This window comes from Sinocyclocheilus grahami, unplaced genomic scaffold, assembly GCF_001515645.1.
Source record: "Sinocyclocheilus grahami isolate Dianchi unplaced genomic scaffold, SAMN03320097.WGS_v1.1 scaffold92.1, whole genome shotgun sequence".
In the NCBI taxonomy this organism is placed as follows: Eukaryota; Metazoa; Chordata; class Actinopteri; order Cypriniformes; family Cyprinidae; genus Sinocyclocheilus; species Sinocyclocheilus grahami.
Genome location: NW_015505271.1, coordinates 3031316 through 3051277, shown reverse-complemented (window position 1 = coordinate 3051277; position 19962 = coordinate 3031316). Strand labels below are relative to the sequence as shown.

At 36.6% G+C, this 19962-nt stretch overlaps 1 protein-coding gene across 1 annotated transcript; it reads left to right on the top strand.

Annotated features, from left to right (window-relative positions):
• The first annotated feature begins 7807 nt into the window (after positions 1-7807).
• Positions 7808-12459, top strand: cabp7b (calcium binding protein 7b). Its single transcript, XM_016275170.1, has 5 exons — positions 7808-8531; positions 9673-9816; positions 10211-10323; positions 10724-10871; positions 12150-12459. The coding sequence occupies exons 1-5, from the start codon at positions 8423-8425 to the stop codon at positions 12275-12277; spliced, it is 642 nt and encodes a 213-aa protein (XP_016130656.1). The 5' UTR covers positions 7808-8422; the 3' UTR covers positions 12278-12459.
• The last annotated feature ends 7503 nt before the right edge of the window (positions 12460-19962 follow it).

Below are 19962 nucleotides of genomic sequence, written 5' to 3'. Positions count from 1 at the left end.
TCTCTTTTTAAAGAAGAAAATCAGCAGATTATCGCAAAAGTGGAATTTTTTGTATCAATTTAAGTATATTAAGTAATTTAAGTATCAAAATGTTATAGTAGTTTAAATTTACTGTAAAGAAAATGCATATAAATTTTATTATATTTTATATATAATAAATATTTTACATAACAGGTGTACTTTAAATTTGGTATAAAATTAAAGCCTTATGTCTAAATAAGTTATGTTCCAAATTTGAAGTTGATATGAAAAAAATTGAGGTTCCTGTGAGATTTTATTAGGGCGTTATACCACAAACCGCCACCGGGTGCCATCCAAACTCCATTAAATTTTTTAATGCATTTTTCTGTCACAAATGTCTAGATTTCTCTGTCAATATTACTTCTATCAACAAAATATGGAATCCTGAGACTCAGACCTTTCCAATTATATGTTTTTTGTCAAGATTATAAAAAGGTTTGATTCTAAAAGACCATAATGCATTTTGTAATATGACACTTGACACTGCCCAAGGGGGAGGAGACCGCCAAAAGATTTTAAAGTACCATTTCCATGGTAATGCAATGTCCGATTTCAAAATGGTTTTCACAGGATGAACCTTGGGCTTCTAAGCTTTCAAATGATATACAACATACACATACACAGGTGTGACGGTGACAGTTAAGGGGTTAAGGACTGACCACTGAAAGGAGCACCAGAAATGGTTCTTCTCTGAAAACTCCCTTCTGGAACCTTGCTAAAATCTCATATGGTGTGGTATTCTCTCATATAGTACAATCACAAAATGTGAGTCATTGTGGAATTTTATTTGAAAACCAAACGAAAGGTTTATTGGACATGTTTTAATTTTATTTACTTGACATGTTATTTTAGAAATAACAAACTACAGATTTGATCACTAAGAACACAAGCTCCTGCTGCAGGTCTTCTGAGATGTCTGTTATGAACTTGTATCTGTTATGGCCTTTGAGCTTAATGTCACCGCAGAGAATACTCTTAACCTTTTGTAGTAGGTAGCAGTTATGAGACTATATTGCTCTTTCCTTCTTTGTTCTTCTTTGTTCCATTCAGTCCCTATAAATATTTATAACTGACATTTCTGCTATGCTTAAAATGTATCTAAAGTTTTTTTGTAAAAACGCTACAATTAATAATAACATATGAAATTGAATATTAATATATTACTTTTAGGATCCATATAAATCCTACAGGTAATGAAACTGTTTTACATTTTGCTCATATTGTCTTTGAAATTATCATTTGCCATTTCAGAGAGATGTGAGTAATGGGGTCAAACTGCAGTTGTCCTTTTCATGTGATATCTCTCCATGAGAGCCGGATCAGCAGCCCTCTCTCCTCAGACTCTAGGAATGGCGCCACTTCCCTTAGATGCTATTAGCAGACAGATACGACAGAATGGAGGAAGGCTGATACAATTATTGTGTGATTCAGACTATCCACAGTCTTTCGACCTTGAATGTTTACAGGTCAAATTCTGATGCGCGCACACACACACACACACACATACACACACACACACACATATACACACAACGAATGGTTTGAGGTTTTCTGGTTTTTCATATTATTTAGGCACACACACAACAGTCAATATGTCCAGTACTCTCTAGGGTGGTGCATATTGTGCCCCGGCTGGTACAGCGATCATCCAACATTAATTGAACTGAGGGACACTGAGGACTTTTAGGGCATGGTATTTCACGCTGTCCTGATAAGACACCAGGAGAGCAGGAGGAGAGAATTGCTTTGAAGTGATTCATTTGTGGAGGACACTCTGCCATACATCACCAATGCCACACTGATTATATGAGTTTTCACTCTATAAATAATGGATTGCTTTCACGGTGGCAGCTTTAGGCATTGCTAATCTTTTGTGCCTTTGTTTATCTTTCACATAAATGCTTGACTTGTTTTATATGCTAAAATCAATGCCACATTTTGAAAAACATCTTAAATTTGCTATTTAAATCATTGCATCTACAGTATTTATAATATGCCACAAGTTTAATATTCTAATCAGAATACCACAACAAATACACTTAACAATGAACTACAAATTTACAGATCATTGACTGCACTTTATATTACAGGCTGTTCTGACTCATTTAATATAGCTATGGGCCCTTTACACAGACTGTGATGAAGTTTTTTATATTTATTCTATTCTTATTAGCAAATCTTTCCCCTCTTTTGACCAACATAATTAATCTCTTGATTTTTTTCTCTTTTTGAAACGTCATAGAAAAGTTTTTTTGTTTTGCTATTGGGGCAAATGAGCAAAAAATATATAGTCGTTGAAGTTTCCGTTCACCTTCCGCTTCTTAGAACCCTGGAAATGTGAAAAGGGTCTATTTAAAAAATAGTCAGAAATATAAAGCATATCTGAGGTGCTTGTTTTCAATCAAGCTAAATAATTTATTTACTCAGTTGTAAAGGTTAGTTGTCCCCTTCCACGTGTAAATGAGAGGGCACTAATGAAGTCAAATAACGATGCCAGCAGTGAGTGGTTACACCAGATGTGTAGAGAGATTAGATGAGGCTGAATCAAAGTCAAGGCCAATCTTAGATGATCAGCTTGATGAGAACTGTACACCAGCTCCACCAACTCTAAATAAATGATTGTAACAGTTGAAGAGTTCTAATTGCATCATGAGGACATTTAGAGACTGTGGGGGTCCTGTAGGACCTCAGAACTCATGTGAGCAAAACACAGAGCCCACAGTAAACAAGGGCATTCAAGGACGACATCCAAGCTGTAATATCTGCAATGAGGCAGGAGTGCTTATAATGATGACAGAAACAATTTCACCCGCCAACACAATCTTCTTATGGTTTACTTGATGTTGTCTCCAATAAAGGCTAGGGCAGTTAAATAGTGAAAATCTTATAGAGAAATGTCTCCTTAGTTTCAGATTAGTCCAGTCAACAGTCATTGTTGAGCACTTAGAATGGAGAGACTGGGGGCGGAAATTATTTCAAAGTGTTTTTCTGCATTTTCATATACAGCCATGACATATTTTAGTTGTTCAAAAACAAATGAAACATAAAAGTTGACTATTTACTAAAAAAACTATTTAGAGTGATCGTCAGCTAAATTCAAGTTCAAATCAGGTGTGTTTTTCCTGTACGTTTAAGTGTAATACAAAGAAAGTTACTATTGTTTAGGAATGATGTAATAGGAATGTATGACCTGATTGACCTTTAATAAAATATTCACAATATCCTGAAGATATAAGCGTTCAGAGACATGACGAACATTTCTTATTTTAATATGTCAGACTGATTTCATGCTATGACTGATTGGAGACTTATTTGCATTATGCCATAGTTCTGCTCACCTGGGAGGCATAAATATCTTTAGCTGAGCATATTAGTTGGAAACTTGATTCATTCATCAGAAATCACATGCAAAATACATTTCTAAATAAAACACCTTGCTTCCTGAGTGATTTCTGCATATTTAGGAATCATTTAAATGACCTTATTATACTGAGGTGGGCTGATGAATTGTGAACAGTTAAAGTGTCCATAAAACAGGTTGAAAAAATGTGTATAGATTTGTTAGTTTATTTTAGCTGTGATCAATTGAGAAAACAAATTTAACATGATAATTATTTAGAGACCCAACTCAACCTGAATAATCCAGAAGAATCAGGTCAAACTATCATGGAGCTTAAATTATAAGCGCATATTTCACATTATCAAGACTCGCTGAGCCTCTTTAATGGGTTAATTTATCTAGCCTTTGTTTGATATAACCCAAATCATTACTGGGTTGAAATGAATCATTGCCCTCACTATCCAAGTCATAAATCTCAAGCAAATATGCCGTTTGTAGTAGGAAATTTAATTTAGAGAAATACATTCACATTTTGTTGACAAAAGACATTAGACCAGAATAGGAGGTACAAGGAGAGATACAAATTATTTTTATACTCTAGGGTCAGTTCATGACATACAGCAATGCTTAAATTTCATTTTGCTCTGCATGAAAATTCCAAGGTGACCAATATAAAATGCATTTGATTAAAATGTAAAAATTAAGTTTATATAAAAATATACATCACATGTAGTACCATACATGTGCCAATTAGTCCAGTTTTACCATATCTTATAGACACCCTCTGCTCAGTAGACCCTAAACTGTTTTCTCTCTTGATAAACTGATTATATTCTGAACACATGTGGATATCTATTAAAAAAAGAAAAGGCACCAATGAACAGTCATCCGTGTAAATGCCTCTCTATGCAATTACAGACACAATCAATATTCCCAAAAGCGTTTGGGACAGTAAACGGTTACAATGCAATACAGGTTGCATTTATGAGGTTTTGAAGTATCTCTCTCTGCTCTGTTAGTTTAACAGATTACATTTTTCATGCTGTGAAATATGGTACTGCTTTGTATAATCAATGATGTTTTTTTTTTTGTAACAAGTGCCAATCTATCAGAAAAAGACATGAGCTAATGTTTCGCTACATCATTTTAGTACAATCAGAAGTAACTGTGACAGAGTACAGAGCATCAGAACAGTCTCTTCCATTCCAGTCATGATATTCTGCCTTTCGCTTGATCCAGTTTGCCACCATTATCAGACAGTTCTGAGAGGACTGAAGACTATAGGGTGAAAGAGCTTAAGAGATTTCAAAGAGGCGGTGAATTAAAACGCAAACCACGTCACTTGCAATTAAACAAAATCAATACATGCAACTCTACTAGGCGTGAAGAGGAATATAAGAGCTCTCAGCTCATGAAACTTAGAACACTTTGTTTTTTCAAAGTTTTAGATTTTCGACCACTACAGAAACCATCTTAAAATCAGTAATCCCACTGTTACTGTGCCCTTGACCAAGGCACGTAACCTCAGGTCGTTATAAGACATTGATCTGGAATTAGTGTGTATAAATCAACTTGGATTAAAAAGTGACAGCTAAATGGCAAGTTTCTAAGTTAGAGCAGTGAAGAAAAACTTCACCATATTCAAACGCATGCTAACTGCTTCCAGATTTCCTAATGGCAGTTGTCAGACAGACATTTGACTTGAGAGACATGGGGAAAGAGCCAGGTGCAGCAGAGAGAGATCAGTTCTGAGACAAGCTGTCAAACAGTCCAACAGCACAAGCTGAAAGCTTAGACAGGGCGGCACATTCTGAACATTCTGACTAATGAGCTGCTGCAAGCCTTCAGTACATGCAAAACAACATATTCAAGGAAAGATGACTTGTGCCGCATTTCTCTTAGTTTAAAGGTTGGGTTGATAATACATAAATATACACAAACACATATCTTTTAAAAATATCTGACCTTCTTGTGCAGTTAAAAGGGAAGAAGCACAGCACGCCTGTTAATTTTACCTCAATTGAAATCATTCAGAGCTGCAGTTCTGCTTTATAATAAAAATATACATCACATGTAGTACCATACATGTGCCAATTAGTCCAGTTTTACCATATCTTATAGACACCCTCTGCTCAGTAGACCCTAAACTGTTTTCTCTCTTGATAAACTGATTATATTCTGAACACATGTGGATATCTATTAAAAAAAGAAAAGGCACCAATGAACAGTCATCCGTGTAAATGCCTCTCTATGCAATTACAGACACAATCAATATTCCCAAAAGCGTTTGGGACAGTAAATGGTTACAATGCAATACAGGTTGCATTTATGAGGTTTTGAAGTATCTCTCTCTGCTCTGTTAGTTTAACAGATTACATTTTTCATGCTGTGAAATATGGTACTGCTTTGTATAATCAATGATGTTTTTTTTTTGTAACAAGTGCCAATCTATCAGAAAAAGACATGAGCTAATGTTTCGCTACATCATTTTAGTACAATCAGAAGTAACTGTGACAGAGTACAGAGCATCAGAACAGTCTCTTCCATTCCAGTCATGATATTCTGCCTTTCGCTTGATCCAGTTTGCCACCATTATCAGACAGTTCTGAGAGGACTGAAGACTATAGGGTGAAAGAGCTTAAGAGATTTCAAAGAGGCGGTGAATTAAAACGCAAACCACGTCACTTGCAATTAAACAAAATCAATACATGCAACTCTACTAGGCGTGAAGAGGAATATAAGAGCTCTCAGCTCATGAAACTTAGAACACTTTGTTTTTTCAAAGTTTTAGATTTTCGACCACTACAGAAACCATCTTAAAATCAGTAATCCCACTGTTACTGTGCCCTTGACCAAGGCACGTAACCTCAGGTCGTTATAAGACATTGATCTGGAATTAGTGTGTATAAATCAACTTGGATTAAAAAGTGACAGCTAAATGGCAAGTTTCTAAGTTAGAGCAGTGAAGAAAAACTTCACCATATTCAAACGCATGCTAACTGCTTCCAGATTTCCTAATGGCAGTTGTCAGACAGACATTTGACTTGAGAGACATGGGGAAAGAGCCAGGTGCAGCAGAGAGAGATCAGTTCTGAGACAAGCTGTCAAACAGTCCAACAGCACAAGCTGAAAGCTTAGACAGGGCGGCACATTCTGAACATTCTGACTAATGAGCTGCTGCAAGCCTTCAGTACATGCAAAACAACATATTCAAGGAAAGATGACTTGTGCCGCATTTCTCTTAGTTTAAAGGTTGGGTTGATAATACATAAATATACACAAACACATATCTTTTAAAAATATCTGACCTTCTTGTGCAGTTAAAAGGGAAGAAGCACAGCACGCCTGTTAATTTTACCTCAATTGAAATCATTCAGAGCTGCAGTTCTGCTTTATAAATCAAGCATCGTTTTGCAAGCCACATTTGACCTATTTTTTATAACTTCTAGTGCTTTATTCTGCCCCAGAGTGAAAGCCAATTTCATTTATTGAAGACGACACCGAAAGTAACTTTGGAAACTTTGTTAACTTTGGTTCATCTAGATGCAATAACTACCGAATAAGAGAGCTATAACTCTGAAAACAAAGCCAAAGCACTGACAAATCCAGAGAATTTTTTCCTCAGAGGCATCCACTTCAACAGCCTCATAACTTATAAACAAAACTTAAACACTCACCTGTATGCAGCGTGAGCTGGACCACGGAAAGCCAAAACGGACATATACACATTTTACCTATCGCGTTTGAAAATTCGTAGGCGTTTCAAACACGCAACTGAGACAGAAAGTTATTAGAACCGTTTTATAGTTTAATACAGGAAGGTTTTTACAGTATACCTAATATTTAATGATGTTCTTCAAATAAATTACAACTTGCACACGTAACATTGTAAAATATAGGAAAAAAGGATTTAAACGATTAAACGATAAGGCCCCATGCGCATCCATAGAGATATAGAAATCCTAAACATACACTGATCTGAGCTTACCTATTCATCTCAGGTCACACTCATTGAGTTACCGACAAACAACAAAATTAAAGATAATGACTTTAGGAAAAACTGAAAGAGTTTGATTAAAAGCGGCCTTTGGTATGTTATGCGCGTTTGAGCGCGCGCAGACAGTGTAGGCGAGTGACTTTGGCTGAAGGGACACGCATCAGGCGCTCGCGCATTCGTGGATCAGACCTCACAGAGGAAGCAGCGGAGCACTGGTTTCTTGGATTTCTGTTTAGCATCTCGAGTTTGCGCAAATCAATTACCAGCAGCCATTTCTAGTAAATGAACACGTTGTTTGTCGTTCTGTAACGGAGGACCTATGTTTCTCGTGTGCTTTGTCATTTACTTATGAGCATGCCACATTTTCTCCGATGTACCTTAATGGACAAAAAAAAAAAGTAAATGTTAGAAATCTTGGTGAGTGGAATGCTTCAACATATTCTAATTTGTACAACTCGAGACCGTTCGACTACCTGTAGGATTGCATCAAGCGCGTGAGGGAGGCGGTGATGCCCAGGAGGTAATGCGCATTAGTATAATGTGACACAATTCGGGATTTTTTGCACTCGAACGAAGGTTTTTGTGCGCATCGTGCACATTTGTACCCGGTGAATATAAGATAATGGAACCACCGTAATCTCAAGGAGAGCTGGCGGCACGTTGTTTTTGAACAGGCGTTGGGATGCTCTACGTTTATCCTTCAAACCCAGTTGAAGATGTACAGAACACGGGGACATTTCCAGCAATATACGCGTGCCTGTACCATACAAGCTCCGTCTGAATGGCAATACTTGAATGTTTGAATTCAAGTTTTCAAGGCAATAGTTTTTGCACCTGATGCAAAGCAATCCGCAATCGATCGAATGAATGATCATTCCATGCATGAGTGTGCAGAGTGACTAATCGCACCTGGACCACAATAAGACAAGATGGAGAAGAATCAGGCACACGTTTTGATTATTGGTTTTGAGATACCAGAAAGCGCTCTGTAGTAAAGTTGACGTGGCCGAACTACAGGTGCTATATGAAGAACAGGTCACAAGCGTTAATTTGCCCTCGCAGAAATGCCAGTGCGTGCTGTGACTTCCAGGTTCATGTACAGGGGACTTTGCTCAATTCCAGATATCCTCTCCTACAGGACTCCCGTCAGCCTCCCCGAGGATGAAGTGGAGGGTAAGTGATATTTCATTGTGAGTTGAAGAGAGACGTTATCAGTGGCGATAGTGCTGCCAGTACTTTGTGAATGTAGATTTCAGCACCACGGAGAGCGCCCTGCGGCAGCCTCTACTGTCCACTATGAAGAAACTGCTTGTTTTTTTCCTATACACTACTGACTATTAACAATGGTCGGCAAATAATTTGAATAAATAAATAAATATTTTATGTGTTGGTTTTGATATGAATGTATGAACAAACGCCTTCAGATTAAATCTATAATGGAGTTCAAGCTTACAATAAGAACGGTGAAGGCGAGCGTTCATATCTAAATTAGTATTACATTCAAAAATTACAAATAATATCAAATCAAAGACACATTTAAAAAACACATGCAAATTACATTAATTGATAATAATTTTAATAGATGCTTGCACCATATACAACAGTCTTGAAAAACATTTTTTTTGTGGAACTACATAGATTAAATGCCATAATTTTGTTTATTGATTGATGTTATGCATACTGTTTCTGTGTACAATCTTTCCAATATGTATGTACATTCATGTGATACACAGACCTAGCTGACACTCATTCAGTTCCTGAGAGATGAAGGCCTACCTCTTAATTATATAGTGATGTGGGGAATTTCTTTAGAGCATATTCTTTTTTATATATTTAAAAAAGAGACATGTCAGAATAAAACAATCAGATACCATATGTAATCTCATGTCTATGCGTTAGCTACAATTAGGTTATTGCGTCCATAGGCTGTATGACACTCTATGTTAGCTCAGAAACATATAATGATAAAAATGTACCCCATTATCTAATATGTTAAAGCTAACAGACTTTCACAATTAATTACATACAATTATATATATATATATAAATAAATAAATATATATATATATATTCAGAATGAAAATGCATTTCCTTGTGACAGTTATTAATGACTTTTAATGACAGTTATTAATAATGTTTTATTTGATTGTCTCCTGATATTTAAAAGGCAATCAATCATGGCACTTATTTATCCACAAAGTGGTCCAACTTTCCAATCAAGCATACTGATATAGATAATGTTGTCATATTTAACATTAAAAATGTTTGCAGCATTGTATGTTGTAACATGGCAGTGTATCTGGCCCATCTGTAGAGATCCGTGAAGCCTTTAAGGTGTTTGACCGTGATGGGAACGGATTCATCTCAAAACAGGAGCTAGGAGTGGCCATGCGGTCTCTTGGTTACATGCCAAATGAAGTGGAGCTGGAGGTGATCATTCAGAGACTGGACATGGATGGTATATCAGCCCTCGCAAAAACTACAGAAACATTCACATTTCTGGACACACATGCTCTGTGTATTTTAGCACATAACATATGTTGTTAAATTGTGTGATATTCTCTAGATCACTATTAATTTGTCTTGTTTTGATTGCATCTAAGCCCTGCTATGGGAACATTTATCAGAGAGGTATGGTGGAATTGCAAATTCAATATAAAACAACTGCAACAGCAAAACAATTCAATATTGTAATGGTTATTGTGAATCATTGAACAAAGGACTGATGTTCCTGATAACGATTCAGAAGATTAAAGTCTGGCTGTTCTGCTCGATCAGCGTAAGATTACAATCTCCCACAAGAAAAGGTTACAGTGAAGCTGGCCTGTGTTTTGGTATCTTTTATTTTGCAGGTGACGGTCAAGTTGACTTTGAAGAGTTCGTAGCACTTCTCGGACCAAAACTGTCTTCAGCTGGTATGCCTGACAGATTCCATGGAGCCGAGTTTGATTCCATATTCTGGAAGGTGAGGAGGTTTTCTTTGAAATAATCTCAATTATTTCCCCCCATAGTCCCAATGATTAGTTCTGTCTGGCTTCAGCTTTACTTTGTCCCATTGTTCTGTGACTCCCTGTGATTACTGGTGGAAAAGAAGATTATTCATACATTATTCCCACTCTGCAATTAACTTGCTGACATTTCTTTGGTAGTAATAGCATTGAATTAAAATTAATATTGAAAGTGCCGTTTCAGTTCATTAGAAGGCAATAGTCTCTTAAATGTGCTATTTCGTATAACTCATCTATGCATTAGCCGCTGATCATTTATAGCAGTTATATCATCATTTACAGGGATATTAGGCATTTTGAACATTGTTCCTTTAATGAAAAGGTCAATATTACTCTCCATTCTCCTTGTGTCATTAGTGTGACATGCAAAAGCTGACTGTGGATGAGCTGAAGAGACTCCTGTATGACACCTTCTGTGACCATCTGACTATGAAAGACATCGAGAACATCATCATGACTGAGGAGAGTCACTTAAACAGCCCTGAGTGCCAAGTAGATATTGACAGTAAGTCTTCATACACTAACAATTCTCAACAGCAAAGCAAAAAAGGATAACAAAATTGTGACAAACATGATACATTGATCTTAGCTGTTTATTTCTAGCATATTCGCTCCCTGTGTGTGCCCACGCATCAGTTTCATTATGAAGTGGCTGGGCATTATCGTGTCAATCAAAATTGTCTGTCAACTCCATTAAAAACCCAAGACACAGAGGCCATTGCTGCAGTGTAGAAAATGGTCTATTTTTAGCTGAAACATATTCTGTTGATAGTCCTGGGGAAATAAAGGAGCTCATGAATCTGTTTGAAGCAGGACAGTGGGGAATGTATCTGCAATACTGATGAGCACTTGAATACCTCATACTCTTTGGTAGAAAATATCTTTTTACTGAATGCCAGCCACTGGCAAGTTTTTATTCCCTTTCGTAAGAAGCTTATACACATATTGTGTCGAATTGAAGCAGAAAAACAAAACAAAAAAACACTAAAACACACTTGAGGAGAAAGTTAAGAAATGTAATGTTTGTCTTTCCAAAAGAAAAAAAAAGTATGCAATATCACACAAGCACGAGTGCTGTTGTTCTATCAGCTGCAGCAGCTGGAAAATTACAGTACAAATGTGAGTGTGGTTACTTTTATACAAAAGGTTAATATTGAGTAAATTACATTTTAGACACAATATTGGCAGTTCTGCTTTGCAACGCCAATGATATAAAATGTTTTCAAATGGTTCCACAACAGGGCTGCGACAACTCTGAGCAAAACACAGTTGTAGTGTTTGGTTTCTAACTTAATAAGCGGTTTTTGAATGAATCATTATTGAGTAAATTATTTAAATTCTCACCCATAAAGTCGCTTGTTTTGTTCCTGAATGAATCAAAGTTTTAGAACGAATGGATTGAATGAATGATTCAATGACTCACTTATAAGACAGGTGTTCGTTTCATTACTGATTGAATCGGTGCTTTTGTGCAAATCGGTTGAATGAGTGATTCAATGACTCACTCATAAGGACACTCACTTGTCGCCACCTACTGGTGAAACTATGTAACCTGCAGAAAGAGTCACTGAATAGTCTCCGCTATTAAAAAACAGACTGAAACTCATAAATACAGACAAATGAAGTAATACAAACAGTGAAAATTACTAGAGTTGTTGGACTCTTTCAATGCTACCTGACCAATCAGATTTGAGAACTGATGTTGTATAAATATATGTCTATTTGAAAAATGCAGTATCTACAATAACCTTTCTCTTGCATTTTCTTCAATTTGTCCACAAAGCAAGTCCCATGCAACAAGTCAAGCACACCTGTGTGCGCAAGAGCTTGATTTGTGCCTTCGCCATTGCATTCATCATCAGCGTCATGCTCATCGCAGCCAATCAGATGCTTCGAAGAGGAATGAAATAAACAGTTCTGTTTCCAAGACAATGAATGACTGACAAAAGGAAACAAGATAAAAATGCAAAAAAATCCACTAATTTTACTAGTTTCTAATGATCACTGTTTTACAGAAACACCAAAGGCTGCACTTTCGTTCTACTGTAAACTCAAGGTAAAGACAGACTGTTGTTAGACAGACAAAAGAATAATTTAGCCCAAAACAACATAGTTTAAAAGTGTCTTTATCATTATACTATATTAATGACCATTCTCCTATAAAATATTACAGTTTTTCTTAGGGTTATGTTACAAAGTAGACATCTATTATAATGTATTGTGTTGTATAGTTGTAATCCACTTTATATCAATATCATGTCAGGGTCATTATATAACATGACACAATGACATTGACAAAACGATTTCCCCATTTTGTAACAATGTTGTGTGACTGGGTCATGTATGTTACACAGTTTTAGATCCAGTAGATCCGAGATTTATTTCACCAACATGGTCTCAAACATCACCAGTTTGACCTTTGGGGATACTCGTGGATACAGAATGAAAAGAGGGAATAAACAAATTTGTCAACACCAAGTCTAAGTCACCATGAGTAGTTAGGCTTAGAGCAATTCAAAAAGAAAATGAATGTTCTAGAAATTTACCAGTAATAAACTGTGATGGAAAGTAGAGTATACATTTGGTGACAATCCAAAGTGTTACTGAATCTAACCTGTGTAATTGTCTTTTGTTAACTTAAAAACATTATTTCTTCCAGTCTTGACTCTCAGGATTGTTTGTTGTCAGGTCTTTTATTAAATTGTCTGCTGGTTGTGTGAGGAATATTACTGGCTATTCGTATATTGTGCCACGTGAGACTAAATGTTTTTGTCGATATCCTGCAATATAATTGTTCTGAGTGTTAATACATATGATTACATATTTGCATGAAGTGTTGCCTAGCATTTTGATAACATCAGTGAATAATCAGTCTGTATCAATATTATCATTAATTTCTTTAACAACTTGTGGATTTCATTGTAAGAGGTTTACTTCTGGGGTATTGTGATCTGTATAATGGTAAATTCCTAATTTTTAAGTCATGACATTAATGTTCTCTCATCGTTTACGTTTAACTGAGTTTGTGTCCACATTATCCTGGTCAACTGGAAAATTACAGGTTAAGTTTAAGATTTCCATTGCTTTTAAAGCAACTGCATGTCTTTTTTTTCTACCTTGAAATATGGGTTTCAAAATCATTTGACCGAATAGTCTGTTTCTTTTAAACTCTCCCCTCAAAGGTCTGTTCTGGGAGTGAGCGAGTTCAAATTTCTGCGAAAAGGGTGGATTGCTTTACAAATGCATGTGTACAGCTTTCCAGTGTAATTAGGAAAGTGAATTCCACTCACTTAACTGCTCCAAAGTTGCAAAAATACACAAAATTACATACAGTTGCTTCACGTTTATGTATTCATAGCATGACTCAAAGGGAATGAACTAGTGCATGTTATTCAAAAGTATTATTTTGAAGTTAACAAGTTTGTGACGAGCTAATGGTAACAAGCAATATTTTTGCATACTCTGAAATAAATTTATGCATCCAGCATCTATCTGTAATTTATGCATTTGTCGGTAATCTCAGTGCCTGAACAGTTAATTGGATGTTGTTGTTCTGTGTCTTAGGTTTGAAGTCCAAAGTCAATATTTTTGTGCACTTTCCCAGTATTTAATTCACATGTGTTTGTGCTATATCACAGATGACACTTAACTGATACAAATAAGTTGTTCATTAACATTTCTCAGACTTAATTTGGAAAAACAATAATGTACGTTAAGTCTGTTATGACTAAGTATTTAAATGGATCTGCAACTGCATATGACTGTAATGAAAGTGTTGCATTGGTTTTATGAGGCTGTAGAGTGAAACATATCAATTTACAACAATACTTTTTTTCATAGTATTATTAATATTTTATACATCACAGAAGGTATTTCTGTTATTTGTAGTCCGCAAAACCCAACATTCTGACTTCTGATCATGAAGGTAAATGCTGACATGATGAAAACCTGTTTCTTTGCAGTTGCATGTATTTGTAATATTCTGACATGTTGTATTGTGTAATGTCAAGGTCAGCCTCTGTTGTTAAAATATGCAATATATGCTTATTTGATGACAATTTACTGTGAATTAAAGTTACGATTTATATATCTATATCTATACAAATTGAGATATACTGATTTCAGGACATCAGCAACATATCATACTTTAAATTTCCAAAGCTCAAGCATGTGATCTGCTGTGCAAATTGTTTTTACACACTAATAGGGGTATTATTATTTAGCATGGCAATATGTTTTTTCAGACAGAGTAATAAATGGGTAAAATTATATGAAAAATAGTTTTATTTTTGTATTTTTCCAATATTTCTTTATATAAATTCATCTTATTCCACATGGAAATATTACAGAACATTTACTTAAATTACATCTATTACATTCAACTACATAATGGCCGATACACGTTGGCAGTTACAAATTAGTTCACTTAATTATATTAATGTAGTGATGTAACAGTAATATATCCAACTGATGTATGTAACTTTATATTGCATCAATGTAGCCCTAGAAAACAACCCTGAATCTATGACGTGCCAACATGTGCTGATGTTACAATTAATTGTACCATGTGAACAAATGAATTAAAACAGTGGTGCTTCTTCTTTGGTCTTTCTCCTTGTAATTTTGTTTGTTTTTTACATTACTACAGTAAGCAGCACTTCAAATAAGGATGCTGGTTTGGCTGAATTTATTTGGTCATATTTCCACACAAGTATGCATATAAAATAAATGCTTTGGTGGAATGGGTCTTCTAACAATTTTTGTTTTTAATTATTCCTTGAGCTGTGTATACCTGATAACTGATGCTGGTATTAAGCTACTAAACTCAACTAGATCAGGAAAAAGTATCTAGCAGTGACACAGAGGCTTTTAGACAACTAATTAGTCAAATCTTTCTCTAACGCATAGCCAATAAGAACTTTCATCACCAGGTCAGTAAATGTAATGCATCCCAGTCAAGCGTAACATGCATCAGTGCAGACAAGAGAAATTCACTAAGGCCATGCTAGCTAACAGAACAAAACCTTCCTGCAACAAGCAATCAGGAATAAATGGAAAACACTCATCTGAATTTCAATCTAAAACACTGACACAGAAGGCAGACAAAAACAATAACTCTCTCCATAGTCTCTCCAATGTTCAGCTTGGGAATACTGTCATCTTCTTGATAAGACACCAAATAAAAACAATCAATTAGGTTAACGCCTACCTTTTAAGGAAAAATAACACAGTGTTCTTTTCCGGACAGATAAATTACAACTCCACATTATGGATTTATTCAAAACATTCCTATGAACTGTCCACAAAGTAAACTTGTTTATTCATGCAAAACATGATTTCTGTTCAAGCCATACAAGTTCATTGCATTTTTTCACAATGCACCTCAACTTGTATTGCTTTACAATTTGATACAAAAGTGCATATTGTTCTCCCTTTAAGAAATAGTTTCATCCAAAAAGGAAAATTATCTGAAAATGTATTCACCCTCAAGTCATTCAAGGTGTAGAGGAGTTTGTTTCTTCATCTGGTCAGATTTGGAGAAATTTTGCATTACTTGCTCACCAATGGATCACACTTATTCACTGCAGAGGATCTAGTGCTGAGCAAGTGATGGAATAGATTTGGAGAAATTACATTACAAGGAACAAATTATCTACATCTTGGACAGCCTGAGGGTGAGTAAATGTTCAGCAATTCTTTTATTTTTGTGTGAAATATTCCTTTAAAGATTTGCATAAAAAGGCTTAGCAATGATTATAGTTAGCAGCATGGTCTTTAAAAAAAGAAATAATAAAAAAGGACTTTTATAAATGACATTTCAACCCCATTCATTGTGTAGTGTCACTCTCCAACCACCAGTTGGTGGGGGATGAAGAGATGGAGGAAGATCTGGAATAGACAGCAAATACGGAGGTATCTCAATGTTTTCAGCACATTCTTCCTCTTCAATCTTTAAAACTCTGAAAATAAAAGGAGTAACAGGTCACTGCTGAGCTCAAGAGCATATGTGTGTTTTCTTTACCACTGGAACCTATATGCGGGTAATTATGCAAATGACACAGCTGTAGGCGGCAGGCATCTCATTTTAATGTGTGTCAGGGTGACCTCTAAAACAAGATTTTTCATGCATTTTGAATTCTCTGAAACACACTTGCACCATAGCAGCTGGAATTCTTCATCCATTAAGTCAAGCAACATATTCAATCATAACATAAATTTGTGTGTTTTAGACAAAAAAAAAAGTGTATCAGCAATTGGAATAATACTAAACCCCAAACTATGGGTAACATAAGCACAAACATTCATGGTAGAATGTGAATTGTGAGTTCCATGCGAGTAAGAAAAGTGATCATTTGTCAACATCAAAGTCAAAATAATAAGTAACTAAACCCATCTTAGTAAATGAAACACTTATTAGAAACATTCCAGCCTTTTCAAATCATCACTCTGTGCAGTATCCTGCATTAAGTACCTTCCTGATGTCAAAGCAGCCAGTTTCTTCTCTCTTCTGGAGAGCCATTCATCAATGCTGCGCTCATTAGATGATCCTTCTTGATCAGGGTCTTCCTTCTGCCGCTTTTCATCTGACAGGAAATTGCCACAATGTACTCAGTCTAACAAACTGTGAAAATGTTTAAGTGTAACGCCAACAGCCCTCAGCGTTAAAGGGTTAGTTCACCCCAAAATGAAAATTCTGTCATTAATTACTCACCCTCATGTCGTTCAAAACCCATAAGACCTCCGTTCATCTTCGGAACACAAATTAAGATATTTTTGATGGAATCTGAGAGCTCTCTGACCCTCCATAGACAGCAACGCAACTGTAATGTTCTCAGGTCCAGAAACGTAGTAAGGACATCTGTAAAACAGTCCATGTGACATCAGTGGCTCAACTTCAATTTTGTGAAGCTACGAGAATACTTTTTGTGTACAAAGAAAACAAAAATAACAATTTATTTAACAATTCTTCTCCCCTGAGTTAAGTCTTCAGCCATTTTGGAGAGTACCCGAGAACGTAATCGGCATTGTTTACGTTAGAGGGGAAAGCACGCGCATAAATGTAATTGGCGTAATCATCGTTATTTACACTTAGGGTAAAGCGTGCGTATGCGTTGTGATACTCTCCAAAATGGCAGAAGACAGTAACTCGGGGGAGAAGAATTGTTGAATAAAGTCGTCATTTTTGTTTTCTTTGCACACAAAAAGTATTCTCGTAACTTCACAAAATTGAAGTTGTCCTTGCTACGTTTCTGTCTGGGAACATTACAGTTGCGTTGCTGTCTATGCAGGGACTGAGAGCTCTCAGATTCCATCAAAAATATCTTAATTTGTGTTCTGAAAATTAACAGAGGTCTTACGGGTTTTGAACGACATGAGAGTGAGTAATTAATGACATAATTTACATTTTGGGGTGAACTAACTAGAGCCCGACCGATATATCGTTTAGCCGATGTTATCGGCTGATATGAGCCTGTCGCCGATATATCTGAATCTGCGAATAATGCTGCAGATATGAAATTTTTTTTTACATGCCGACACAAAGTTCAAATGATTTTCAACGGTCGCTTTGTCGCATCCTGTTGCGGCACAGACACGGTGTCAGCATAGTTCGTTAGTACAGTCAGTAACGTAGCAGATTGAAAAGTTAGTATCTTTTTGCAGTCCAATAGACGGCAGTGCGGTGGTGGCTTGAGTCTGTTGAATGGTGATTTAACACTACGTTGTCACCTAGTTGGAGAGACTCAATGCTAAGTAAATAAACAACAATGACCTCGTCTTTTACTCTCACAATGAGCTCATCATATTCGTTTGCTACATTAGTAGGGCCCTATGATTTCCGCGATGCAGAAAACATGGACGGAATTGCGGAATCCAGTATAAAAACGCAATTTACTGTATAACGCGGAATTTCGTGGAATTGGTCTTATTTTTGATGAATAAATAAAAAACAGGTCAGTACATATATATATATACATATATACAGTGGGTACGGAAAGTATTCAGACCCCCTTAAATTTTTCACTCTTTGTTATATTGCAGCCATTTGCTAAAATCATTCAAGTTAATTTTTTCCCCACATTAATGTACACACAGCACCCCATATTGACAGAAAAACACAGAATTGTTGACATTTTTGCAGATTTATTAAAAAAGAAAAACTGAAATATCACATGGTCCTAAGTATTCAGACCCTTTGCTGTGACACTCATATATTTAACTCAGGTGCTGTCCATTGCTTCTGATCATCCTTGAGATGGTTCCACACCTTCATTTGAGTCCAGCTGTGTGTGATTATACTGATTGGACTTGATTAGCAAAGCCACACACCTGTCTATATAAGACCTTACAGCATGTCAGAGCAAATGAGAATCATGAGGTCAAAAGGAACTGCCTGAAGAGCTCAGAGACAGAATTGTGGCAAGGCACAGATCTCGCCAAGGTTACAAAAAAATTTCTGCTGCACTTAAGGTTCCTAAGAGCACAGTGGCCTCCATAATCCTTAAATGGAAGACATTTGGGACGACCAGAACCCTTCCTAGAGCCGGCCGTCCGGCCAAACTGAGCTATCAGGGGAGAAGAGCCTTGGTGAGAGAGGTAAAGAAGAACCCAAAGATCACTGTGGCTGAGCTCCAGAGATGCAGTCGGGAGATGGGAGAAAGTTGTAGAAAGTCAACCATCACTGCAGCCCTCCACCAGTCGGGGCTTTATGGCAGAGTGGCCCGACGGAAGCCTCTCCTCAGTGCAAGACACATGAAAAAACACCTGAAGGACTCCAAGATGGTGAGAAATAAGATTATCTGGTCTGATGAGAACTTTTTGGCCTTAATTCTAAGCGGTATGTGTGAAGAAAACCAGGCACTGCTCATCACCTGTCCAATACAGTCCCAACAGTGAAGCATGGTGGTGGCAGCATCATGCTGGGGGGGTGTTTTTCAGCTGCAGGGACAGGACGACTGGTTGCAATCGAGGGAAAGATAAATGCGGCCAAGTACAGGGACATCCTGGACGAAAACCTTCTCCAGAGTGCTCAGGACCTCAGACTGGACCGAAGGTTTACCTTCCAACAAGACAATGACCCTAAGCACACAGCTAAAATAACGAAGGAGTGGCTTCACAACAACTCTGTGACTGTTCTTGAATGGCCCAGCCAGAGCCCTGACTTAAACCCAATTGAGCATCTCTGGAGAGACCTAAAAATGGCTGTCCACCAACGTTTACCATCCAACCTGACAGAACTGGAGAGGATCTGCAAGGAGGAATGGCAGAGGATCCCCAAATCCAGATGTGAAAAACTTGTTGCATCGTGAAAAATTTAAGGGGTCTGAATACTTTCCGTACCCACTGTAGATCAATTTTTTGCAGTAAGGAGTACTATTGAGCAGACACAACTTTTTCTAAAATTTTAGACATAAACAGAAGATTTGAGATGGGTCTGTAATTTGCCAGTTCACTAGGATCTAGTTGTGGTTTCTTAATAAGAGGCTTAATAACTCCCAGCTTGAATGGTTTTGGGACGTGGCCTAAAGACAACGACGAGTTAATAATATTTAAAAGGATACAGGATCTAACAGGCATGTTGTTGGTTTAGATGCAGT